Below are 27,263 nucleotides of genomic sequence, written 5' to 3' on the forward strand. Positions count from 1 at the left end.
AAATACATTGCAGTGGTAAAATAACCAATAAGAAGAAAAAAAATATTGTGCAGTTGAACAAGGAAAACCATGGGAATGAAAGAATAAATTGATGCTTTTTTTCTCAAGCATCTGTTTATTTTGTTACACTGTGATGAAAATATGTAATAATCAAGTTGTGAGGACTCATAAGCTTTTGTACAAAATGTGAAATGTGTATATTGAACAGTGACATATTACTTTGCACAAACATGTTTCCACTAACTATAGCTTTGGAGAATATTTTTCTGTAATAAGAGTCACCTTGCTCATCCAGCAGGTTGTAATGAGTGCCTCTCGTGCCTGTCCTTTGGTCCCTGCATAGGTGATACGCGAAGCAGCAGCCGCAGCAGTAGCACCCCCATGGGCAGTCTGGAGTCTCTGTCGTCACACTCTTCAGAGCAGAACAGCTCCTCCAAAACCCACTGTCCCTCTCAGGCCGGGGAGTCTCTGCTGGACCTCCTCCAGCTGCCCTCTTTGCTGTCCAACGGTGCCGGGAGCATGGAGCCAGTCAGCAGCGCAGAATCCAGCTCCAGGGAGGATATGGGACGCACCGATGGGGAGTCTGAGGATGCCCTCAGCCTGTCCTCTGTCAGCACCTCTTCTCCAATGTCAACTGCCCCCAAAAAGGCCCCACACAGCCAAAGTAACCTCAACATGGAGTTGCTAAAGCACTTTGCAGATGAAAGTGAGTATCCTGAATCTGGTTCACTCTAATAAAAATCATACTTATATACTGAAAAAAAACCTAAAACTGTTACTGTTATTTAGGTACATTATTTCAGTTGTTCAATTCTAAGTCAAAGCAATGTAGAAACTTCAACATAAAGTAAATCAAAATGTAAACCATTCATTAAATTACTATGTATAGAATGATACATTATCATAATCAGACGCAGGTACCTCGGATTTCAAACCCTGCGTTGATCCCAAGTGCAAATTTGAGTATTTCATTATATTTATTATCATTGTATTGTATGTCCTGCTCCAGGCTACAGGCGCTGCTCTGGATCTGTCCAAAGTCTATCAACGCTGGGGTCCAAAGAGTGTCCAAAATCAGCTGAGAACCCCACACTTCCTCCCAAAGATGTGATTCGCCGCAGGATAGACCCCAGCAATGGTTACCAGAGGCCAGGCTCAATGTAAATACTTCAATGCGTAATACTCAAATGCAGACAAATCCTCATGGTACAAGTAATCCTATTCACGACAGAGTCAATGACCCCTACAGGCTCCAGTGCTATTGTAATGGCACCAAAGACCATTATGCAAACTGATCTATTGCAAAACAAACAAACTTCTTGTAAAAACTTTGTTTTCTTTTTGAGAAAGACAATCTTGTTAAAGCCTGTTTATTTTTGGTGGTTTAATGGTTAAGTTATAATGCTGTGTCATTGCGTTATGGACTATACTAGATTTAAAGGGGCTGGATGTAAGTTGGCCATTTTATACTCACTACTGCCACCTCAGGCCATATGTGTAACTGCAGCTTCTATATTAAGCTTGTGCATGATGAGTGACAGTGCAGAATTTTAGAGGCAGTTGTGGTGAACAGGTCTGAGCTCATTCTATACATTAGGACTTGGCTGGAACATGTAGGGGGTAGAAAATACTTGGTTTTAACATTTTTAAACATGACAATTAGCCTAATTCCTGGTTTTAGTTGTCACGCCCATGGCAGTTGTATTCGCCATTGTGCACTTCCTGGTAGTATTTCTGCCTGTCTGTTTGCTGAAATCGGGACAAGTCAATAATCTTGGTGGGCTATGGTTGGGCAGCATTTGTCAGTCTCCCTCTGGCACAGTCAGCCTGTCTGCTTACGAGCACTGAGCATAAAGAGGGCTTTGGGATCAGAGGAGTGTGTGCACCCAGATTTATGACTCTTCCTGAGCGGTGGGAGCGCTGGCTTTAATTACACTCTCTGCCTTCTGCCGGGTTGATGTGACCCAGCAGCAGCCTCCACACATCCTCCTGGGACAAATAGACTGCTTGACTCGTCATGTCTGAGAAGCGAGTCGCACAATTTCTCAAGTACGTTCCCTGTATCGCTTCCTCCACCCTATGCTCCAGGTTGTTGTGCTCAGGGTCAAGTGGCACCTTTTTACACAGTTTACTCAGTTGAACTTTAGCCCAGTCCCTGCTGATGCTGGGGGAAGTGTCCCACTCTGTGTGTTTTCATGCTTTTGATTTTCTCAAAACAAAACCAATGGTGCCAGAGTCAAGAAAGTCTTGATTGCCTTATTTCAAAAAGTTAGAATTTCAGTCCCTGTTTAACTGCAGATGGGAGTTAATACTTAATCCACTTTTACCTGGGAAGCCAGATCAAATATTAAAAGTGGACAGGAATGAGAACTTGTTAATATTTTATTGCTGCAAGATCTACATTTTGAACTTTGGATGTAATTGGTCTGGCATGTACATACATTTCTCATTGTAAATGCTATTTTTATTTATATTTACAATTTATTAATATGTCATTTTATTAATATTTGTTGTTGGTGTTATTGCAGAGTTGCAACCCGTGCACTTCTATTTGAGGGTGCATCTTCCACTCACTCAATCCCGGTTGGGAGGTATTGTAGAAACAGTGCAGTACACTCCTGATTATTGTACCTGTCAAACTAAGAGAGTAAACTATTTGATTTGGTTTTGTCTTGTCTTCCAGAGAGGCCAAAGCTGTGTACTCATGTGAGGCTGAGCACAGCCATGAATTGAGCTTCCCACAGGGGGCGCACTTCGAAAATGGTGAGTTACTTTAAAGCAGGCGTCTCAGACATGCGGCCCGGGGGCCAAATGCGGTCCGTAGGGTAATTTTTTGCGGACCGCGAGATAATTACTTATTTATATTATATGCGGCCCGCTGGTAAATTGCATTAAACACGTTAGAACTACATTTCCCATGAGGCACCGCGCGGTAGAGCCAGTGCTGCTGCGGACGTGAGAATGTCAACATCAGACGGGGAAGGGAGATGCGGCGCTTCTGCAAACGACTTATCAACTTTATTCAACAAAGAAACAGACTAAAAGCAGCGGACTGTGAGAGAGGAGCTTCTGAAACAGGTGGAGACTGTCAGAACGCGAGGGAGAAACTTCAGTTGTTCAGCTAAGCATGTGCTGGAAAAGTTACAGCACTGCAGCAGGACAAAAAGCACCTTTACCATATTTACCTTTATGACATTGCAAAGTGCAAAGCAAACACATTGTATTAGTGTTTAAAAGCGTCACAACAGTAAAGTGAGGAGCCTTTTCTCTCATTCTCTCTCTGAGCTACATTATCATGTCACTGCATTTAATCTTTATTAAGGACACATGTGCGAACACATGCTCCATAGTTAAATGAAAAATAGAGAATATGGAAATGTATAAAAATACTGCAAATAATTACAGCAACATTGACAGTAATAAATATAAGCCCCATCAGTTCTCTAAATGTCGGTCACAAAAAGGCCTGAGGTCAATGACTCCACATTATTTACATGAGGTGAATCTCACTGAGCTGATCTCAGACACACCAGAGTCTGGAAAATGGCATTTGGAGAGTGTCCAAGACACGATAATTGAAAATGAACACAGTACAAAACAAGTTTGAAGCTGATGCTTTTTGCTAGTGCTCATTACCAGCTCCAGTCCCTTGTTGGGCTTTTCTACACTAAATTAAAATTACATTTGTTGTACATTTTGCATTTCTTTAATAGGCTCACAGACAGAAACTGGACCTGACTCCTGAAAGATCACTGATTCCCTGAACCAAAATGGGATTAATTACAAAAAACCTAATTAAGTCTAAGTCTGTAATTTCAAATTTAGAAGCTCAGCAAATGTTTGGCTGATTGGAAACCTCTAGAAGCTTAAAAATGTGCAGATAGGTAATGTACAGTCTATTTTAAGTTATAATATAGCAAACAATAAAAAGTTGCTAAATCATAATTGACTTAATATAAAAGGCTTCGTCTGATGCCGCCCTCGACCAACACTGGGTTCGCATTTTTGGCCCCCAGTCCAAATGAGTTTGAGACCCCTGCTTTAAAGGATAGTGCATAGTAGATACACTAAAGCAGATATCAGACACTTTTACTCTCAGATAAAGCTATATATTGTTTTTGCTGAATAGCATCTGTGTGCAGATTGCTAACTCTAATTGGAAGATGAATTTGCCTTTTTCTGAAGAGACTAGAAGAACTTGTACAGCAGGTCACTGTAACCTCGTGATAGAAGGCACTGGTGCCTATTCCTGGCTTGCACAGCCGGCAAAGCCAGCAGTCTCCATGAAATATGTCAACAAACTCCCTGTTTATTGCTTCTTACTTCAATAATTGTATCCAATTTATGTATTTATTTATTTTTGCATGGGGAATGTAAAGAAAAAAAAGCTTTCTGTCTTTGTATTCATTACTAGGCTAGACTCTATTGCTTTAATAGACATAAAAGGAACTGTTTCTTTTTGTTTGACTTATGCATATATATGTTTCTTCTTTAGTCTATCCCTCTGTTGAACCTGGCTGGCTTCAAGCGACTTACGAGGGAAGAACAGGCTTAATCCCAGAGAATTACGTGGTCTTCCTTTAACACGCCAGTAAACATATATTATTTCATGGTATCCATGGAAGACATCAAGGTATTATTCCTATGTACTGTGCAGTTGTAATGTCTTTTATATTGCTGTTTTATCATTTATCGTATGATGTTTTTACCATTGTTATAGGATCAGGTAAACCTGTTTTGTGTGTTTTACTTTGAACAATGCACAATGCAAAATTATAATGAACTTGTTTTATCAAACCCTACAGTTTGTATTAGTGCCTTTGTATTTGTGACTGTGATTCCTAAGATATTAATGCCATCTATTAGACACACTTTCAAGTGTTTATTTTAATGTTTGCACATTCATCTTACTGTTATTGTTTGTAATAATTGATCGTGTTCACTGCTGTATTGCACTTCGAGGATATCTACCTACTGCACAATGTACAGTGTTTTTATTCAGTAATTTTACTGTAAAGCTTCACCACCTCTTTAGTCTGTATTGCTTTACCTTCTTTCTCTCAGCAGTGTGCATCACTGATGTAAAAATAGAAATAGACCTCTGTGTTATAGTGGTATAAACTACTTTTATATTTAATTTAAATATCACTCTCACAGATAAAATACAACATTTGCCATTTTTGAAGAAAAAAAGAAGAAAAAAAAGACAAAATAAAACATACATGTAACTTTTTTTTTTAGTAAGGCCAAAGTGACTCCAAAATGAGACGATAACAGAAACCTATTTGTTAAGGTATTTGCGAAGTGGCTTATGCCAAGATCAGAGTGTTCTTTTCCATTTACATCTATTAGAATGTGAGGCGGCCTTGAAACGACATCCGGGTACACTCCCTGCAGCCCATAAACTGTTGAAGCTTGTTGTCCAAATATTGTCCCATAATGTCAATTTGTTACATTTAACAATGTGAGTTGTTATTTTACTTCTTATCTACTGTATTGTACAGGTCATGGAGCATTGAAAATAAAATCAAATATTTACAACTTAACTGCATTAATTTAAAACATGAGCCAGCATGTTGCGTAAAACCAAAGCTGCAGGGCATTAATTACAAGAGGTTGATCTCATCCTGTTTAAATGTTAATGGTGAGTGTAAAATTAGGCCTCATAAACTGAATTGCTCTACATGCTGTTAAATGGGATAGTTTAGTTCAAGACAAGAAGTGTGTAAATCTAAAAAGTCACAAAAGGTTCCTGATTCATGACGTTTATCACAGTTGACTGTTGCGTTCAACTACAACATATCCCCACAAGCTGAAACAACCTGTAACAAGTTTTCATGAATTGATGAAATGAAGCCTCTGCAGGCTTGATGGCTTTATTTTCTTTTTCAAACATATTTCTGACGTTATTAAAAGATAGACTTTGTGGGGCATTGAAAACTTTGCCGTTAGTTTACTTTTAGGCCATTTGGGCAAAGTGACTTTTATAAGACTTCAGTACACAGATCCAGTCACGCGATGTACTTTCATTTGGTGTGGAACAGCAGTGGCCTCACCATTCCAGCCAGCACTTTGGGCATTTGCGAAGCTATGACCTCTGACATCATTTCTGGGAACTCCACCTTCATGGCGTCAGCCTGAATGAATGTACTCAGACAGTACAGGTTGACCTTCTTTACAATCTGTGCAAATAAACAAAAATGTTAAAAACAGAATGTATGAACGACATTCTGTATAAAACGACTAGTATTGGGGTAGCTTACATCATGCATGGCATCCATAAGTTTGGTCAGGTGATAGAATCTCTGTGAACTTGCCACAACTCCCCTTTCCTTCATGTGGATGGCTTTGCTCAGTTCCCTGATGTAGTTCTGCCTCATTTCTTCGAAGGCTGCTTGGCTCTTCAACCCCTCTAGAGGCACTAAGACAAACACATACATTTAAATCAACCCAAAACATGCACAATGGGTTAAATCCTTCAGCTAGGAATTTCTGACCAAACCAAGAGATTGGTCCCTGAACGCAGAACCGCAGTCACCAACAGGTCTTGGCAGGATGCCCAACTGGCCCTAACCAATGGGTTAAATGCAGAGGCCGAATTTCCCAATAAGGACAATACAGCCTGCCTTAAAGCAACGGTCTGTAAGTTTGAATGTTTTACAATTTTAATAGATTGTTTATAATTGGCCGTCTTGACCTGCGATTTGATGTGACGTAAGTCATTTTAAACAATAGCATGAGTCCCTCTCTTTCCTGATCGCAGCATCTAATCAGAATCCCCGGTGCCATCACTTTTAACCAATGAGACAAGCTTTCCTGTGAACCAGCCTGTCAGGTCCAATCAGGAGGGAACTTCTTTATTTACTTTCAAATTTCAGCTAGTAGCCTGCATTAAAAACAGTCTGACCCAAGCACAGTGCACCTGAGGCAAATCACTTATAACACCGGACTACCGATATAAATGTCTGTGTTGACAGCATTTGAGCATTTTTGGATTTTGGATTAAAAATAAGTTATATTTGAGCAGCATCAGCTTCCTGGTTGTAAGCTACACAGTGGCGGAGTGATCTGCTAGGTTACTGGATCTACAGTGGTTTGTTTACCTGCGGCCGGCTTCCCTACACGTGGAATTCACAAAGGAGCTTTCTACAATCAGATATGGCAACGTTGCATGCGCAAGCCTAGCACCGCTAAACTCTTCAAATAGGTCAAAGGACTGCGTGAATTTAAATGTATATATCTATCTCCAGAAATCAACAACACTCTGGATAACTAGGAAATGAGACCCTATGTCAAAAATCCTGAAATATCACTTTTACCACTGAAGTTTGTAAGTTGGAAACATCTATACTTCTTTTGTTTCAATGCATTTAATGGGAAATTCATTTGGTTACATTCTTGTCAACTAACGGCGCCTGGTATCTGAGTCACTGGCTGACAATAAACAGCCACAAATTCAAACTTGACACACTTTTGCTGCAAGATAAAACCTAAGGACTGTTTGAAGAAACATTTACTTTTTCTGAGCTATGATATAAATATCTGGGGGGAAAAGAACTACAGAAGTATCAAATTGCTATCAGGCATATTGGGAGAGTAGATTATCAGTGCTGCATAAATGTGGTCAAGGTCCCTGTTACTCAAGTTACTTTGTAATGACTTTAGAGTAACTCCTCATCAAAGCGTCACATCTTTGAAACACTGTAGACTGTGGTAACTTCAGACCAACAATAAAACAGAGTGTTCTCATTAAACATGTGGGAGATTTTACCTGTGTTGAGGAGGATAATGGCTTTCATGCAGAGAAACTCCTCTCGAGTGACTTGCAGATTTGCAAACTCCTGAGGAATGAACTGAATTGCTAGGCACAGGTCATAGATAGGTGATTTCCTCATCTGCTCCCTGGTGTAAAAACAGACAAAGGAGCATTGAATGTATACATGCCTTTTTTTATGTTTGAGTAGTCCGATGTAAAACGCGATACAATGAAATATATCAAAATGCATTTAAATCACATGTGAGGAGAGGATCAACTACTTACTGACTGAGGACCAAATCAGGAGCAAAGTACAAATATTCACTGGTGACATTTTGAAAGGAGCGCCATCCCAGAGAGAACACCATTAAGTTCATCCATGAATACTGGATCAGAGTCATCTGGTCATTGATGTGCAGATTACGAAAGCCTTTGAAAGACAATAAAGCCATATTAAATTAGCTGCTCCAGTGCGTTTAATTGCAAAGCCTTTCATAATGTAGTGTGGTTTACAGCTCTGGTTTGTGGCTTCACATTTGAAATGTTTATGTTGTTGTCGTCATGAAAACATTCCCACCACATTTTTTTGCTGTTTAATCTTTGTTTAAAATGCTTTATTCTTGACTAGGCCTACAGTGGGAGGAAAAAGGATGTGAACACTTAGGAATTTCTCACATTTCTGCCTAAATTGGTAACTAAATGTGGTCTGATTTTCATCAAAATCATAAGAATGATTAAACAGTGTCTGCTTAAACTAATACCACCCAAACGTCTACATTTGATCATATTTTTACTGGCCATAACATGTAAACATTCACAATACAGCATGGAAAAAGTAAGTGAACCCTTCATCGGGATGAATCTTGGACCATTCCTCTTCACAAAACTGCTGCAGTTCAGCGAGATTTCTGGGCATTCACTTACTTTTTCCAAGCTGTATTGTGAATGTTAATTCATTCTTATGATTTTGATGAAGAACAGACCACATTTTATGACCAATTTAGGAAATTCCAAAGTGTTGTGTGTATATTCTGCCTCTCAGTTACTTCAGAGATGACAATAGAAGTTCAGGACTCAGCGTTACCTGGCAGACTCTTGGACCATTTGACGATCCACAGCAGTTGTCTCTCACACAGTCGGTTCAAACTGTTTAGCAGAAGGTGCGGTACTTCCGGCTGAGAAGCGTCGTATCCAGAATACACTGTCTCCGGCTCGATGTTCTCCAGAATACTGATGATCTGATGGGAGAGCTGCACCTCGCGGATGCCAGGGAGGCCGGATGTGGAGTTCATGGCCTGGTTGTCTCCTGACATGGCCAAATGGGACGGGAACATGAGAGAGGGGGAGATGAAACCCAAGGTCTTCAAGGCACCGTAACGCTTCAGTTTCCGGCCTGTGACACACACACAAGGTCTAGTGAGGCGTGATTAGGGAGAGTACAACTTGTGCTTGTAATACATCTCTAAGCTTAAGGTTTTGGTGCTCCATGCCAAGTGTGATAGGTAACCACAACAATGCCGGGTTTCCAGTTACACTTACATGGTACCAAAAATTACCTCCAAGCATCATCCCAGCCTGGTAGCACTTTCTGAGGCGACAAGCTGGGCAATTTTTCCTCCTTATTTTGTCCACAATGCAGTCATTTCGCCCAGCACACAGATAGCTGTGATGGCCTGTTGAATAAAAGGGACAAACAATTTGATGTTCACATTTGTATAGCACAGATGAAATCCATGTAATGAGGCCAGGAAAAGCACTGAAGTACATTTTACAATTGGCTCTGATACTTGATTGGTGCAAAAACGAGGATGAGATAGGAGCAAGGCTGCGAGGACAGAGTGACACGGCCACAGGGAGACATAGTGGCTCTTTTATATCAGCCATCTTAAGATAACAAGCAAAACAAGTCAAAGATGGAGAACCCATGGAAAACTGGTCAATGTGATACTGATGCAATTGACCCTAAACAGAGACCAAAGAAGGTCAGGCAATTGCAATTAGGTAATACACCTTGGCCACAGCTTCAAACTATTCTTGTACTATCTACATTTTTAGTAAAATAATGGACTGATGAACGCAAAGAAAACTCTTACTGGTCGAAGTTTTTGACCCAACTCAAACAGCTGTTGAGATAAATCTGTATTCTATTTTATCCATCTGTAAGGCCAACTTCATTTATGGAAAAACAATCAGAAGGTGAAGACAGAGTTCAGTAGGACAGCGGCAGTTGAGTTCTCACCTTCTACTGCTCTCTTGAAAAACACTTTGCAGCTCCCGCAGGTTAAGACGCCATAGTGGCAGCCTGATGCCTCGTCACCACAAATCACACACTGTCTCTGAGGGGGCATGCTACAAGAAAAACAAAGTTCATGTCCAAGAGCAACAACTGGGGAAAACAAACACGGAATATTTGATTTTGCTGGAGATAGAGAGGTGATTCTTGCCTTAACTGCAAAAAAAGGAGACATTTTTTTCTTTTTTTTTTCTTTTTTAGAAAGGTTATTTATGCTCTCATAATCCGTCAGATTTTTACCGGACTTATTTCTATGGTTTTCTCTTTGAAAGGCCGAGAGCTGTTATCACAAGTGGTTCAGACACTGGTCCTTGCCTCAGTTGAACTTAACTTAAGCAGTTTAACTGTTGAATATTCATCAATACATTTATCAATAAAGTAAAACTCGTTAATGAAACTCAACTAAATGAGCAGTTACCCTGGGAATGTAGAGAAGGATGTGGGGTTCCTCTGGATAAGGCTTTGGTTTGGGAAGCCCTCATAGGGCGCGTGTGTGAAAGATTCCGCGGGGACCCCCGTGGACTGGCACCAGTACTGCGACTCTGCGGGAGTTGTGTGCATCGGCCAGCGGGACGCCTCGGTCTTGAACATGGCTTGGTGGTGCTGTGGAGGCGACGTGTGCGCGCTCGCGTCAAAGTTGGCCAGAGGTTTACCAGAGAGAGAACCACTCGACTCAGTCCTGAGCTGGGTCAGCATATCTGGGGGATTCAGATCGACGAGAAAGTTACTAGATTCCTCCTGGATCGATCGTTGAACCACTGCGAACGTGTCGGACTCGCTCTCGGATAAAGCCAGTGGCTGTTTTCTCAGGGGCTCGCAGCAGGTGCCCAGTGCGCTCAGGTCCGCCGGGGCATCGAAATTGGGGCATGGGTTATTCATAATCACAGAAGGCTCCTTCTCATCCTTAATGTATTTACACGACGTGGAGAGACTTTCGGGCTGATTCACAGCTGCACCGGTGCTCTTCGCAAAGTCCTCCCAAGGCACTCCATCGCACTTGAGATACTCACTGTTTCCGTGTTCCAAAAAACGTTTAGTAGATGCTGAATTGTCAAGCAAGTTACGCTCTTTGAAAACGGGTTCGCCACGGCTGACTCTCACACTGTGAACCAAACTCTCCGTAGTTTCAAAATTACGCACGGAAGTTAAAAACTGCGCGTCGTTGTTACTATTCGTTAATATGATGCTACGGTATCCGTTTGCTATCGAGTCACCTACTCGTGTGTCAGTTGAATCAGCGATCGGAGTGCTGATGTCGCTCATCCTGCCCTCGAGTTGTCTTTTCGTTTGCGAGACGCGCGCAGTGAGGAAGAGAGCGCGTCGCAACCGCAGGCAGTATCTGGGGCGCAGTGGCACGGAGATCTTCCTGTAAATCTCCTCCCTGCTCAAAGACAGATTTCTCTGAGGCAAATTCAAATATATTTAACTAAAGGCAAATAAAGAAAACACTGATATTTTTAAGTAAAATGGCTTAATGTGAATCCCGCGCGTAAATATCATCTTTGACAGAAGATTATTGAAGCGAATATTCCAAAACGTGCTGACAAAGAAATCTGTGGTGAGGCATTCAATATTCAGAGTGCAAATAAGGGCAACCTCTCCTCCGCACGGTCATGGGTACATGTCCAGCCAATGAACAGTAAACATTGTCTCACAGTCTCGACTAATAGTCTCCACCCTGTGCTGAATTAAGCTGTATCTAAATGGATGATAACGGTGTCTTCAAAGATTGGTCAGCAGAACAATGCTGATATGCTGCTGATCAGTTTAATGAGCAATATTGCAGAACTATTATTGTAAACATTGCACCCTTTCAAACCCTTCAGTCTCACCAGATCACTGTTGACAGCATTGTGGAGTCATAACATCTGCACTGTTCTCATTTCCATAAAGATCATGCATAATCGAAACCAATGCCACAGATATATGTGCAGAAGTTGGATGCTGATGCGTCATGCTCGCACGGCCTTGATCCTATACTGTGTCATGTTGGATGCCACATGTGGCCTGCATTCTTGTTGTTGTAGTGAGGCACATTTATTATGTGTGGCGGACTGTGATTAGAAGTTTATCTGTTGAACTTTTATCTGATCAAACGTTCACAAATGTTATGGAAATTGATGTTTTGGAGCAATTGTATGGATAATTTATGCCTCCAGTATCGCCAGTGTGTCTGTATGACTTAAGTAAAAGTGTCGGAAACAGAGATGAAGCAAAAATGTCTCCCTTTACAGATGGAGTAAGGCAGTTTGTCTACATGACAGGTCAGACTGTTCTCATTCTGTCTTCTCTCAAACTGAGCCCAGACTGTGGCCTATTAGTAATAACTTTAGAAAAGAACACATAAACCCCATAAAGTAGAGCTAATTGTCATCTTATATAACTGTAGTTTTGGTTTCACTGTTACTATCAGAAATGGGGAGCAACATCTACTCTGCCGCTCAAAAACACTTACTATTATTTGAATTGTTATCACTGTTCATACAAATTTGGAACCAGCTTTCAGTGGGCTGGCTCCAGCTGGTAAAGCGTTGTATTTCAATAACAACTGAATATGAACTGGGATGTTACTACAACAGCAGGCTTCATTAATTATTTATTTATTTAATTAATTTTCTGGTTTATTTGGTTGGTTCAGTGCATGTTACTGAATACACAGCCACGTAAACACACGCCCTGGGCTGATCTGAATCCCCGATCCAGTCACACGCACATACACACTGTAGTTCATCCTGCAGGCCTATTGTACATATTATTAGTGCAAGGGGAAAGTAGAGAAATAAAGCAACAGAGGCAAAGGTAGAAGATGCAAACTCAACAGAAAAAGCGTTGTGCTAACCAAGTTACAGCAGAGCATGATGTAACGCACAGAAGTACAAGCACTGCAGTCAAATTATTATGACCTTTGGCCATTTTAGTACACAGTATCAATAAACACTAAAATAATAAACTTAAAGAGATTTTTTCTCTTCTGCAGAATCATGAAAGAGGCCCGCCTGTCCTAAGCGCTGGATGAGCTGTTGCATGTTGTCCATGTCGTGTTTAGAGCACTCAAGCAGCTCAAACTTCAGACCTGAGATATCCTGTTTGATCTCCTTCAGTGTGCCTGTCAACAAAAGTCAAGCATACAGCATTATATCTCCACATCAAACAAACCTTTCCACAGGAAATGTTTATTACCTTCATTCACATCCGTATTGCTCTTGTCTCGTTGGGCTTTTAAAATGTATCTTTTAATGAGGCGATTCATTATCATCTGCAATAATATATCAGGAGGGTTAACAAGGAAGACACTGTTCACTGAATCAGATCTAATAGTTACAGCCTGTACATAAAGATAGGTGAACGTGACACTAGGCCACAGCTCCCTATTGTGATTGGCTTTTAGAGAACAGTAAGGTATAATTAAGATGTTTTACTTGGTGGTGGGAAGAATAGAGCAACGATTCCACAGTGGGAACACCTTGTCTTCTCATCTAAGAAAAATAAATAATATGAGTGTTATAATGAACAAACATCCATAAATAGATTCTGAAAGCTACTACCACCTTTTCTAGTTCAGGCACAGACTTGGAATTTTCCTTGCCTTTGCCTGGACACCCATCCCAAAATTCTTTCAGCATTGGCCAGAGGGAAGCCAGGGACACGGGACTGGGAATAAGGTTAAAGGGCACAGGCAAAGTCCCTCCACGCTCAAAATAGGAGAACCACAGCTTAGCACGCGCAAACTTCCATTCTACATCAGCGTCATCCTGAAATGACAACATCATAACAGTAAAACAAATTAAGATGGAAGATGTTTAGAAAAATAAATGTAGTTTTGAACTTAACATAGTGATATTGTTTATAATAAAGTATAAGCAATTACTAATAACCTGCTACTGTACCTGGATTTCTTGGAAAGAGCTGTTGAACATGGCAATCAGCATATTGAGCAGGACAATCACCATTATGACGTTATATACACCATACAGGACGTAGCCGGTATTTTCTATGAACTTATGGTCTATGTTTATGACGACTGACTTTACTTCAGATAAGCCAAAGATGGCCCAGAATAATGTCTTGAAACTTTCCTCCAGCCTAAAATAGAAGATATTATGGGTGAGGATAGAACAGTGCTCTGCCAAAGGCACAGCAGCCTTAGCCACTAGACTATTGGCTGCACAGCAGAAAGTTAACTTATGTTAATCCCTGTTTTAGGCCATTCATTTCTATTCACTTTTTTATAAAACTTTTTATATACAATTTATTGAAATGTACCTATATAAAAAATACTCACGTTGTAAAGGCATTGTTGTGCTTAGCTTCTAAGTAATATGAATACAGATTAAACATTCCCACCATAAATGCCACAAACACTGTTATGAAAATGACCATGAATTTAAAGATATCTTTTACAGTTCTCCCCAGGGAGATCTGCAGAGGGCCAAAGCTCTCATTTGCAGGCAGGATGTATGCAATTCTGGAGAAACTAAGCACAACCGCGATTGCATAGAGTCCTTCAGAGATAAGCTGTGGGTCTGAAGGCATCCAGTGGATCCGAGCTGAAATTAAACAAAAAGAGTTTTGTGCCCACAACCTTTCACACAGAAACAGATTAGACTGAGTAATAAATGAAAGGAAACAGCCATAACACACCAAGATAATGTTCCGCACAAAAAAAATCCCACTCACCGAGGTGAAAGTACTGAATCTCAAAAGGCAAAGTTACATTAGACAAATCACTGTAGTGCCTGTCAACATAGCATTGAGCGGCATAGGCGTGCCAAAAAGCCATGAGTCGAGCAATGAAGGAAGTCATGAAGAGTGTCAAAATGCTGAAATCAAGAAGGTTCCATGGTTCTGAAACATACTCGCGGATATCTTGCGACCAAATATCTTTGCACTCCTCCCAGATCTTTCCTAAAAAAAGAATAAAGATACCACGGTTAGTATCGCTCATCTAGATGAAAGAAATTAATATATTAAATAAAGAAGTGAAAATGCCGGCACACCAACACTTAAGTGTACACACTTTTTCCTTTCTTATGTTCACTTTAGTAGCCTTGCACCTGGTGATATGAGTATATCTACACTGATTGAATATTTCAGATAAAATAAATCATATGAAATGTCAATCATATTTTATAGCTTCATTTTATAACTTCATGAAAATGACTTGTAATGTGAATTGAATGTAAAATGTTTGGTGAGTAAGCCACTCCTTTACAACAACACAAAAGTATACACATCACAATATTGCATAATCAACATACAGTATGCAGTGCTTTGCTTGTGCCAAGGATGTTTGGCCTGTAGGCATAATTAGTACCAGTAACAGTACAGCATACAGGACTATTAAGAGATTTGTTCAAAATCGTAGGGTGTGTTCACCTTTAGTCACCTTTGAAATGAAGCCTGGTACACTTGAAAATCCACTTTGTTTTTGACACTACTTGACCGTGGTTCGCACCACTCACTAAAACTAAAGACTAACGAGAGCAAAATGACTAAATGACTAAACGCTGAATAGAAAAAGAAACGCACATGAGGCTTGCGTGCTGGATCCAAAAGTGAAATCATTGAGAAAATGAAAAATGGTCCACACAGCAATTGGAGCTCCCAAAAAGGTTTTTTATCTATAATTATCCAGAACAACGATACAAAAAGTCCTGTGGCAGTACATTTTACACAAAAACACCACAATGTCAGCTCCTGTGGGGATTGAACATGTGAAGCTACCCCCCTGTGGGGGAGACATAAACTCATCATTGCTAAGAAGGGATCTGGCTGTACACCCTGGGAACAACAGCACCAAAAGAGCTGAGGTGATTATTAAATTCTGACTTAAACAGGTGTGACGCATTGTCATGTGTGATGAAGAGCGTGTGACCAGCAAAATGACTAAAATCACAGGTTGAAAATACAAATTTTCAATTGTATGCTCCTGTATGTGTGTCTTAGGCCTTTTTCAAACTGCAGTGGTTTGGAAATGTGCTCCCATTCTTAAACTGGTTGCAAACAAAACTGCACACACCAACAGTTTCCCAAATGCCCTGAGATCATACAATACAATGTTCATGTTCAGACTCACTGAGAGTGCACCATCATGTCAAGGTGCTCCGTTCTTCTAATCAAACATCTCTGATGGTGCCCAGGTCCAGGTAAAAGAAGTGGCGCGATGAGTCACTAGCTGTGTTTGGACCATAGTGCAGAGCAGCGAACCATAACTGAACTATCGGTCTTTCAATCACAACTTAAGACAGACTGACATTTTGTTTGGCACTCACACACTTCATCCTGGCCTATTGTACATGTTTTTAGTGGTAGGGGAAACCGGAGTACCCGGAAGAGAAAGGCCACGTCCAGGTGGGAATTGAACCCGGGACCTTCCAGCTGTGAAGCACAAGCGCTAGTCACTGCGCCACCATGCGGCAGGAAGAGTTTTTTTTTTTAAATATAATGCTATGTGGATGCAACTGACCTATGACCCAGGAAATAATTTGTATTTCCATCCAGGTGAAAGGGGTGGTCTTCATTCGAAACAGCTGTGAGGGGTAATCTTGCAAAGTCATGTTGGGCAACAGTGATGTTCCCTCAAACCGGTCAGCTGCGTTTAGAACCAGCAGGCTCAGGAAGAGTATGAAGGATGTTGCATGGGCCACAAACTTCAGAAATGGTCCACACATGAGTTTCCCCAACTAGGGGAAGGCAAACAAAACAAGGTTTCACTTGATTGCCTTTTTTGCTATCTACTTAGTGTCATATAATTTTACCTTACTAGATGGTGCTAACAAGTACAACAATGCCAAGAAGGGTAGTCCCAAAGCCATACAAAGAACAAGTAGAAACTTAATGGCAGTTGTCTGTTGACGAAGGCCAGACAAGTTCTCATACCAAATTAAATGGAGTTGTTGTTGGCAATTAGGGTGTGCCACAAACTGGTTCATTATAATTGTTTGTTCCAATTAAAGGGGAAGTTCCACAGAAAGAGAAAATCACACTTTAACATTAAAATATCAAACTCCGGTGCAAGTGTGTTAGGAAAGTGAATACCTTTTTGACTTCGTACTTAATTGCCAGTTTTAACCTGATGAGATTCTGTCGACCTGTTGTTGGGCAGTTCTCAGAGTCGCCATTCAAGATGGCCTCCACTTCCTCTGTGTTTCTGCAAAGGTCCAGAAGACCAACTACGAAGTCTTTACACTGCATGGACAACTTCTTATAGTCATTCTGAAACATGCAAGCAGGTGTTAGCTCACACTGTAGTACCTGTTTGGTGAGTGGCATCATAATTAGCGTACCTTAAACTCTTTCTCAATGTTGGCCAGAACAGCCAGCTCATTACTTAGCTCCAGGGCTGCCATAACTGGATCCTCGTTTGACAATGACAGATAGGCAGGACTGGCTAAACCTCTGTATGCATTGATGCGCGATTGGGAATGGCTGAAAGAATCATGCTTTTGCTGCTCATTGCAAACCATGCACTGGCAGAAGTAGTCGTGTGGCCGATCTATCCGGGCTCCTTTCATAAGAAGAATATGCACAATTTCGTATTCCTGGCACTGGGAAGCCAAGATTATAGGTGTGATGTCATTAGAGAACCTTGTGCCATCTTCATCATAGGCATAGAAGTCATCATGTAGTATGTCCATCTGGCTTGGACTGTTGGTCAGCATACATCCATTTGCAAATGCCTGGTGACTTAATATGTCCTCCACAATGCGGATGTAACCTTTACTTATAGCCAACAGCAATGCATCCCCTATTCGTGCCAGGTTTTTCTTCTTCAGTAGTAGCTTTGTTATCTCTAAATGCTCATTGGCCACCGCCAGCTGCAATGCATTCTGGCCCATGTAGTTCACACAATTAAAGTTTAAGTGTGGCATTTCCAAGAGCATTCGCCTCACTTCAGGAATGTTTCCATATTCGGCAGCATTCAAAAACAGCTCCTCTGTCATGGAAAGATGGTTGCACGACTGAGAATGGAAAAGATATCCTGCCACACGTAAGACTTGTCTCCGTTGCTTGGCCATGGTGTGCTGCATCACTGCGCCTCCTTAAACAAATGAAAATAGGTCCAAAAGAGCTGGCAAAGGAGCTTAGAAATATGTTCTGTCCTGTGTCAACTGCTGACACACGGAATTGCCTCGTCTAAATTTACAATGCGTCCCAGAGACCCTACAGCAGCCACTATTGGTCCAGGTCGACTCCGGTGGACAGCTGGTCTCTGATGAATTAGAAGTGGCCCTGCATGAGTTACACCGCCCACAGCTTCATCATCTGCTCCATCTTGCACCAGGGCTTAAGCTGTCCACTCGGCCACTCCCCAGAACATAAGGACACAGTATACCCTCGATACATTCAAACTGATATCTTGCTCATAATGGCTCGTCTATCCGAGTTAACTGTGCTGATCAACAAAAACAACATTTAGACATCACAAGCACACATTATTTCTTCATTGTGTTCATAGAGCTGAACTTTCCTTTTTCAAATCCTAATTAGAAAGAACAAACAATCAAGAAATCTTAGGAGTAAAACAGCTGTGTCTCTATTGTTATATAGTTCAATGATGTATTATAGTTGCTAAAGAAACCATATTGCCAGAAACGGGTTTAAGTGACTCCGGAACTAATAAAAATGCAACATGCTGAGAAACATGTATATCACGACTTGGTTTTACCTTATTGGACCTCAACAACGTCTTTCTCAAACAAACCAGGAATATTCCATCTGATGTTCATGCTACACAGACAAACAAAAGAGAGTATGTTAAATGAGTAAGTATTGCAATAACAAAGAGGAATTGTCAATACAGGTGACGGTTTGATGAAGCTCACCTTCTGATGCATTGCTGGACTAAAGCCCATTTGTACATCCTCCAGAGTAGAGCACCTATCTTTGTGAGTCCCACTCTGCTCCCTGACACAGACAGAACTGACCCAGAGGGCGGGTGTGGCCTTTTCGTCCATTATCATTAAAGGGTTCGTTTAGCCCTAATGGGAGATTGGATCTTCTTCACACGTGGCATTTACACAAATGACCAAAAACCTCAATCAAGCTTCAAATAGAAAACAATCTTTTGCAGTATGGCTGAGTGGATAAGCAATCTAAAAAAGCAGATTCTCCAAATCCTCTTAACTCACAGATCCATTAAATGTAGTGGAGATACAGTGCATAGATTATAGTTGCCAATGGTGGTAAATGTGTCTGCACAATACAAACCGTAATGTGGTTTAGGGCACTGGTTCTTGTGAAGCTTAAGGCCAACTTCAATGTAACATGTCAAGCCACAATGTAAATAAAGCTCAGTGGTTCCCAAGTGGGGTCCCAGGTCCCTCAGAGGCTGTAGGGGGGCCCCGATAGTTTTCGCCATCAAGCATGTAAAAGGAAATAGAGTTTAAATAACATGCACATTTTTCAATTTTTCAAACTGAATCTGTATTTGGCCTAATTTATTTGTAGCTCTGTTTCTAAGTTATTACATATTGTTGTGAGTGGAGTGCGATCTGTTAGGGGGGCGGGGTTTAGAGGATGCATTTTAGTATCTTGTAATCTCAGACTATGAGATCATCTGAGTTATGCAAACACCCATTCCTACAAATGTATTCATGTATATATAAATACAGGGGTTTTGTGTATTCTTAAACATTACCATTATTGTTAGGCTATACTATTATAATTGAATTTTCTTTTCTTTTTTTTGCCATATTCTGGACACTACAGTGGTCAGGCTGCACACTGTCATTTGTTTTATATATGTATTGTAGTTTTATACTTTAAATATTACTTTTTTTCTTTTTTTTTCTTTATTTACATAAATCATATATACATATATATACATTATTTACATCTTATATTCGTAAACATTCATGTTCGATTCGTTTATCCTTACTTTACTTAAATAGCATTTTACAGGTTCCATTTTTGCAAGCCATACTGTAACTCTATGACAGAGACATGAGAGAACAAAAACAACACAAAATAATAATAAAAGGCAAAACAAAAAGAAATAAAAGAACACCAATTGATCAGAAATGAAAATGACAGCATTAATGGATCAATTCTTCATATCTGTTGATTAGGTTTATTGATTTTTTTTTGTTTGTTATACGTTTGGTAACGTCTAAATATTACTTTTTTATATACTTACACATCAGGACTGTTACATCACTTCCAGTCATCACTGCTAGCACATAGTGTCATGGACGCCCTCTGTTGGCCACGGTGGGAATTGCATCTCGTCGTCGTTGTCAAGGAAGTGCGTCTGCGGTTGCTATCTAGGATTGTACACAGACAAGATCGGGTTCAGACAGTCGGTGTTTTTGTCCTTTGAAGGCCACAAAACTAATCTAACAAAGGATATCGCGCGAAATAGCTTCCAAAATCCGCCACAATAGCAAACAGCACAATGTCTGACTTTGGCTAAAAAGAAAAAGAAAAAAAAGAGATGTGCTAAAATAGTGGTTAGCCGACGTGATATCTGCAACTCTGAAGGATGCAAGCTCTTGATGACAACTTTTGTTACTCGTATCCTCAATATGCAACTACATTTCATAATGTCCTTTTTGTGCTATTTCTTAGGTCGGGTTTAACTTAGGCTATAAGTAAACTAAACATGATCAGAACTTGTATTGGGTATTTCCTTTAGCTTTTTTTTTATGTCAGACATTCTGGATTAATCAATGGAAACCTCGAGAAAGAAAAACAGCTGCTGGTGGAAGACCAGAAGATGTGCAGAGCGAGGGCACGCAAGTTCTTCCAGGAAACACAGCGACGTAGAAAGTCAGTGCATAGCATATATTTTATTTAAAATGTCTCATTGTGTCCTTGCTATTATCAGGATTTTGCCTCACGAACTTCGAGTTATTTTGGCTGGCTTTACAGTGTTATTAACAGTGGTTCAAACATACAGGTTATGATTCTGTCCTGGTTTAACGCGTCTGAGAGATATGGCAGACTAGAAATGATTGCTGTTTAGACCTGGAAATAGCCTCTCGGGGTAACTGGAGGCCAGGGCAGGCCAGGGGCACAGGCTGGTATGTGCATGGCTGCACGGCTCAGAGTTAATAGGACTGAACATAATAAATCAACAATCATCATCATCGATAATTGCAAAAAGACATGCTGTTATTCTCTTTACAAATACATCTGTTTATGTTTCCAAACAGCATCAATGAACCACCAGACATATAAATAGATAAAGGTATTCAAATAGGCCTATATTCTTATCTGGCCATGGCTTTCAGGTGCGCTGCATAGAGTTCCCTTGATTCCGTCTCCTACAAACAATTTAGAACCCAGGGTTTCCCACTGTCAAGACTATAGGGCCATTGGCAAATCTTCATCATTTGTTTATTGATTTGCTAGCTCAATTTTTGGATAGGAAATATCATAAGTTGCCGCTTGGGTTTTATATAGTGTTTTTCTGGACACTCAAAGACGCTTTACATTGCATTACTTATTCTTACCACCTCCATACTTGGTGGTGGTAAGCTACTATTGTACCCACGGCTGTCCTGGGGCAGACTAATGTAAGCGAGGCTACCAGTCTGCGCCATCGGCCCTTCCGACAACCACCACCAACCAGTCACTCAGACACTGCATTCACCCAGGCTTTCTGGCGTTCCCAAACGCTCTCCCCTCCAAGTACTAAACAGGCCCTTCCCTGAATAGCTTCCGAGATCTTTTGTTTTTATTTTAAAGAATTTAGGAATCAAAGAGTTATTTATTTCTTGTTTTGCTATTGTCATTCCATTTTCTTTTGCTATGTTATATTACATGCATAAGCTCTATATACATTAACCTCAGAAAGGAGAGATGCATTGTATCAGGCTGTAGCACTTGTACTAATTTCGCCCTGTAGTCGCTGGGCAGACTGATGTCAACAAACAAAGTCTTTAAGCTTACTTTTAGACTACAAGCTAGACAGGACTGGGGGGGCACATGTAGTGTCTGTTAATAGCAGAGATTGGAGACTCAGTAGAATGACAATGTGAAAAATTATGTCTGATTGCTGCTGGTTACTGTACTTTATTAATGAGTGTGATGAAAGTATCTGTAGGAAAATCCCCTGGTTTCAAGTTTAATTTAATCAGTGAAATTATTTCCTGTGTGCATATGTTTTGGGTTTAGGGCTTTGGAGGAGAGACGGAAATTATGGGACGTCCAAGAGCAGCGACAAAGAGAGAATGTTCTGCAGCAGCGAAGACAGAAAGTACAAGAGGCTACAGAGCGCTTTCAGCGAGCACACCTACCTCCATCCCAAAGACGCAGACAATGTTAGTCATATTTTACATCTTTTACAATGAATTTATTTTATATATGTCTATATCTTAATGCTTGTGTGTCTATTTTCAAAGCTTTTAAAAGGAATGTTCCAACTTTAGAAGATGCACTTTATCATATTCAAGGCAGTTCTGATAACCGACAGTCCTCATTCACATCCATAAGCAGGATAAGCAGGTAAACATCATCACTCTCATAATCCGCTCAATGTTTATTTTACAATAATTTAACATGCCTTGTGCTTTTGTAGGGGTCACACTCCGGCTCCCAAAACAACCACAAAACCTAAGCCTTCCCCGCGGCGTGCCCTGTCTGCCGTGGACGCCTATACCAAACTGCTCCAAGAAAGAAGTATTTATTCACTCAGAAACAATCCAGACATTCATGAGCCAAAAGAGGAGAAGCCAAGCGATAGCTGTCCACAGGTATGATTAAAGGTGTCATGTAAATTGGAAATTAAACAATATTATATTTGTCTTCCCCAAGTTAACCACTGGAGGGCAGCAGTGTCTTTCTCAAGCCAGTCATGTTATTCAAAAGTGCAAAAGCAAGAAAGATCAGCTGTTTGCGTATTGTTGCATTGCACATTGTTCTTTTCAAAAACACCCTATTCATGTTCACGTTTACCTGAGACTATCCACGACTTTTCAGTCTTCAAAAGTCTGGCTATAGTTCTGATGAGACATGCTCAAGTCCTGGGGTAGTCAGCCCACAATATGAGAACCGCTTTACTATTCAAGAAAGAGGGAGGGGCCGAGACACAAATTCCACGAGACGAATACAAGACGAGATTTTGACATCATTTATGATAATAATTAAAGATGAGGTATTTCCTTATACAGACAAAACTTAAAACTAATCTTTCTTTTATATAAATATTGGTGGGTGTTAACTAAATATTCATTTATGCACCTTTCTACAGTAAGTTTATTGGATGCACCCTAGAAAAAAAACCACACAAAAAAAAACCACAATGTTACTCAAAGATTTTGTGGCCTTTTGATCTTGGCCCATTCCTACTATTCAATATTCTTTAACCTCTTAACCCCCACTTGAACCCGAGCACATTTTCTCCAGTTTGGTTTTCATCTAAAAGCTAAAAATAAAAAAGCATCAAAATAGCAACACAAGCAAGGATGAAAACACAACAAAACAGTGACAAAAGAGCAATAAAAACATGCCAGCAAAGCAACAAAAAAGTGACAAAAGCAGGGCAAAAACGCGACAAAGAAGCAATGAAAAAGCAAGAAAACCCCACAAAAACATGACAAAAATGACATAGTGACTAAAAAGTGACAAACCTTGCAAAAAAAAACATGACAAAAAGCAATGAAAAAGTGCAAAAAAAGCAACAAAATCGTCAAAAACATGACAAAAAGTGGAGACAAAATCGCATCAAAACTGTGACAAAAACACGACGACAACGTGACGACAAAGTTCTAATACATTTTGTAGGTCTTAGCTTTCAAATAAGACATTACACTGTTGTTGAGAAGTTTTTAGGTTTGGGTAAAGCCAAACTGGGAAAAATGGGCTCGGTTCATATTCTTAATTTGCTGTTCATTTTACTGACCAAGTTATTTTAAAATAATTGAATTTCACCAAACCTAAAGCTACCCTGAAGGAAAAAAAGAAACAAGCGCATCTTGGTGTGAATAAAAGGTCAAACAGATCAGTCAGGTGCTCATTGTTTTGTTTTTTTACTTCATTTGCAGGAGGACTCCTTTTCTGACGGTATTCATTCTGAGAGTGTCTCTAGTAAGGACAGCCTGGACTCTGAGGAATCAAAGCATGGAACCAAATATTGTAACTCTTTGTCTTCAGAATTCTTGCTTGACACAAACTCAAAGAAGCACTCACAGCAGCCAGCTTCTCCAAGAGACACACTTCTGGGTGATACTTTGGCGCACCTGAAAAAAACACTTGGACAAAAGCAGAAAAAGCTCATGGATTACGACACGCTTAAAAGTATTGTTAATAATGAGAAATCACCTCTCACTGTTGGCACTGAACACTACAGCACCCAGTCGACCAAAAACAGCACTAATGACAACCTCATTGCTTCAAATGGCATCCCCCACACCGACACAGAACTCGACACCCCTTCTCCCAAACAAGAGTCTGCATTGGACCTGAGACAACCCCAGGCCAGTGACGACAGACAACTGAAACATCCATCCGCTACAGAAATCCTTTTGCCTACCAAAAATGGCAGCCGCACGGACTATTTGTTTGGGGCCTCTAAGCCAAATGTTTTTTTAAATAATTGCACAATGGATAACACTTGTCAAGAGAGAGTTCTTGAGCAAGCGGGAAGGGACAACCTCTGCGTGTCCTCCCGGAAAGACTTGAGCACCTCCATAAACAACCTCGACAAGGTCTCAGAGCCAGATGACAAAGCTGGGAAGAAAAGACTGAACACAGAATTTAGTTACAACGCATGCCCTGATAGTAATCTCCTACAATGTTGCGAAAAGGAGGAACCGATTTCCTTACTGTCCTCAGATACCTTGCAGAGAATACATCAGGTCAGATTTGTTAAAGGAATCTTAAAAAAGCAATCCAAATATATTTCAGGGGCTGCGCCGTGTGTGTCTAACTCTGGACGTCTGACCCTTACGAAACAAGTAGCTTTAGCAATTCGTGACAGCGTGGAGCTGACCAGAGCCAAAAGCAGGGACTTGGAAAGCAACAGTGCTGTCAAAAAGAAACTGCGCTGGTTTGACGAGGTGCATTTGGACAGTCAAGACAAAGGGCAGGACACCATTAGACAAATACGCAGCAAGTCTTCCAGTCAGTTGCACTCCAAAAACAATTCAGAGGACCACCAAGTAAGCCCCGCCAATGTCTTAGGGGCTATCAAGGGCAGGCCCAGCGTGACCCGCACAGTCCCCAATGGTTATCAATTTACGCTGCACGCATGGGCAGATGTTGGGGTCCAAGTCAACTTGCCTCAACAACAAGGGGATGAGGTCAGGGTGCAGCAGAGGAACAACAAGACCAGTGGCCCCAAAGTCAGCACGAAAGAGCGCGCTGAAGCAGCTCTTGTTTCTTCAAGGACCAGAAAGGGCACTAACATGCGACCTCAGTCTGCCACAGAGGTGAGTCAGATTGCCAGGCCCCATGGGAGGCTGGTCATTCCCCACCCACCTCCACATCGTACAGACGCACCAGAAGAGCAGAAGGGGTTTGTCACCATGGCCCCGTGTGGCACCAAGCATGCTGCTGTCATTTCAAGACCGGCAGATGAACATGTCTTACAAAGAGAAGGCCTGGAGACGTACTTTCCAAAGTATACAAATAATGAAATCAGGACAGGCAGCAGTTTACCATTCATGCCTCATCCACCCTTGTATGCTTGTACCAACTCAGAAAGCAAGGCAAAGCCCAAGCCTCACTCAAGTCACCCCGACACTCAGGCCTGTGATAAAAGAGCAGCAATAGGGAGCCATGATAAAGGCCCGTGTTTAAAGTGCACTCCCACAGAGGAGGAGATCTCACAGCTCTGGCTAGGAGTTCGCACTGCCCTGGCAACTAAAGACGGTAATGTATACTGAGGCTACTATGTTTTCTCTTTTCACGCTGTTGCGTAGAATTCTTAGGGCCGCTGCAGTCTTCATTTTATAATAACATCAGCATTGCAAATTATACTTAAAAAACTGAATTCAGTTTATTAAGGAGAATGCATCATTTGTTCATTTCGGAGTACATAGAAGGGAAACAAGGAAGCACATCATATATTTTTGTTAATCTTTAATCTACAGTCAGGAACATCTGAAACTGAATGATGCATTTTAGTTCAAACTCAATAAAAGCTGTAGTTTCCTACTCTAATTTGCCAATAACTTCACAGTTGAATGTGCAGTACATAAAATAAATTGCTTTGTTTTGTAGCACATGCAGCTCTGAGGTGGCAGGTTGTGGAAAGTGCGGAAAACAAAAGGAAAAACTCTGCCACTTCAGGCATTAGAAAGCCAATTCACTCCAATCAGGTATGTGCAAATAAGGAAGATCAATGCTGAGAAGAAGGTGTGATTGGTGGAAATACTTTTTTTTTTTAAATAGCTTGCAGTATCATATATAGTATTGTGTTTATTGTTTATTTAGTTTCATTTTGTGATTGTAGCCTAGCCAACAGACACTTGACCCTGGTAGAATGTTTTCTGTCACTCCTCCATTTCCTGATGAAGGTATGGCGTGTTGTGTTTGTTTGTTTGTTTACCTCTATATAAATCTATTACCAGTACTTTGCACAAGCCCTCAATGTTCTACTGTGTCATCAGATTTACTCCAATCTGACCACATGAATAAAGTTCAACTCCAGAGGGATGGATACCAGTACTTGGTGGGCACTGCACATCTACAGCCTGAACACCCGCATCAGCGACGCCAACAAGGAGCTACCACTATTTCAATGGAAGAAGAAAGAATCCTCCAGTCTCTGGACAGACTCAACCACCGGCTGCACTGTAAGATCTGCTTTTTCTGACTGGTGTTCTGCAATATCTGCTCGTCATTGTTTATCATTGTGTTATTGTGTGTAGATGTGCAGGAACAAAGCGCTGGAATTCGCCATTTTATTGACTTCAGAAAACCCCCAGTATGTAATGACGAACAAGCTTAACATAACAATATAAGTGAACTGGTGAATTAGGATTTTGTTTTCTTTTTCAGACAACTTACTTCAATGCCACAAATCCACAAGAGCACCAAACCGCTGCAAATCATCCTCCATGTCATAGGAAGGTCTGATGTCTCTGTCTAGCACTTTGTCTTTTCACCTCAAGGGGAATAACTCTTTAAAAATCCATGTGCCTAATAGGACTATTGCTATTGGTAATATTTCGGGGGAGGTTTGGTCAGAATGTAGAATGCTTATTTTGTTGAGTTATTTTTCATCCACTTTCCCCTCTTTTGACACATAGATTGCCTCCCTGGAAA

The 27,263-nt window shown here is 40.8% G+C and overlaps 4 protein-coding genes across 5 annotated transcripts in view; 2 read left to right on the forward strand and 2 right to left on the reverse strand.

Moving 5' to 3' along the window:
- arhgap42b (Rho GTPase activating protein 42b) overlaps positions 1-5,732 on the forward strand; it is a 70,613-nt gene extending 64,881 nt beyond the window's left edge. For both annotated transcript variants that reach the window (XM_079553530.1, XM_079553531.1), the window contains 5 exons: positions 344-706; positions 1,010-1,160; positions 2,529-2,591; positions 2,684-2,763; positions 4,496-5,732. In XM_079553530.1, coding sequence (XP_079409656.1) covers positions 344-706; positions 1,010-1,160; positions 2,529-2,591; positions 2,684-2,763; positions 4,496-4,584 — 746 coding nt within the window. In that variant the 3' untranslated portion in view covers positions 4,585-5,732. The remainder of the gene's footprint in view (positions 1-343; positions 707-1,009; positions 1,161-2,528; positions 2,592-2,683; positions 2,764-4,495) is intronic.
- Positions 5,733-5,994: 262 nt separating this feature from the next.
- On the reverse strand, positions 5,995-11,493 carry pgr (progesterone receptor). Its single transcript, XM_079553701.1, has 8 exons — positions 10,468-11,493; positions 9,996-10,105; positions 9,313-9,429; positions 8,841-9,149; positions 8,042-8,186; positions 7,772-7,902; positions 6,264-6,421; positions 5,995-6,182 (listed from the first exon to the last, which is right to left on the reverse strand). Exons 1-8 carry the CDS (start codon positions 11,310-11,312, stop codon positions 6,027-6,029), a joined length of 1,971 nt encoding a protein of 656 aa, XP_079409827.1. The 5' UTR covers positions 11,313-11,493; the 3' UTR covers positions 5,995-6,026.
- Positions 11,494-12,725: 1,232 nt separating this feature from the next.
- On the reverse strand, positions 12,726-18,090 carry trpc6b (transient receptor potential cation channel, subfamily C, member 6b). Its single transcript, XM_079553555.1, has 11 exons — positions 17,336-18,090; positions 17,088-17,264; positions 16,808-16,972; positions 16,516-16,732; positions 14,727-14,954; positions 14,332-14,596; positions 13,937-14,132; positions 13,598-13,801; positions 13,469-13,525; positions 13,230-13,305; positions 12,726-13,155 (listed from the first exon to the last, which is right to left on the reverse strand). The coding sequence occupies exons 1-11, from the start codon at positions 18,077-18,079 to the stop codon at positions 13,001-13,003; spliced, it is 2,484 nt and encodes an 827-aa protein (XP_079409681.1). The 5' UTR covers positions 18,080-18,090; the 3' UTR covers positions 12,726-13,000.
- Positions 18,091-20,428: 2,338 nt separating this feature from the next.
- cep126 (centrosomal protein 126) lies at positions 20,429-27,109 on the forward strand. The gene is made up of 11 exons (XM_079556897.1): positions 20,429-20,564; positions 20,703-20,819; positions 22,170-22,315; positions 22,397-22,499; positions 22,573-22,747; positions 24,038-25,865; positions 26,217-26,314; positions 26,449-26,512; positions 26,606-26,791; positions 26,867-26,922; positions 26,997-27,109. Exons 1-11 carry the CDS (start codon positions 20,533-20,535, stop codon positions 27,072-27,074), a joined length of 2,883 nt encoding a protein of 960 aa, XP_079413023.1. The 5' UTR covers positions 20,429-20,532; the 3' UTR covers positions 27,075-27,109.
- The last annotated feature ends 154 nt before the right edge of the window (positions 27,110-27,263 follow it).

The sequence above is a fragment of the Gobius niger genome, assembly GCF_951799975.1.
Source record: "Gobius niger genome assembly, chromosome: 1".
NCBI lineage: Eukaryota > Metazoa > Chordata > Actinopteri > Gobiiformes > Gobiidae > Gobius > Gobius niger.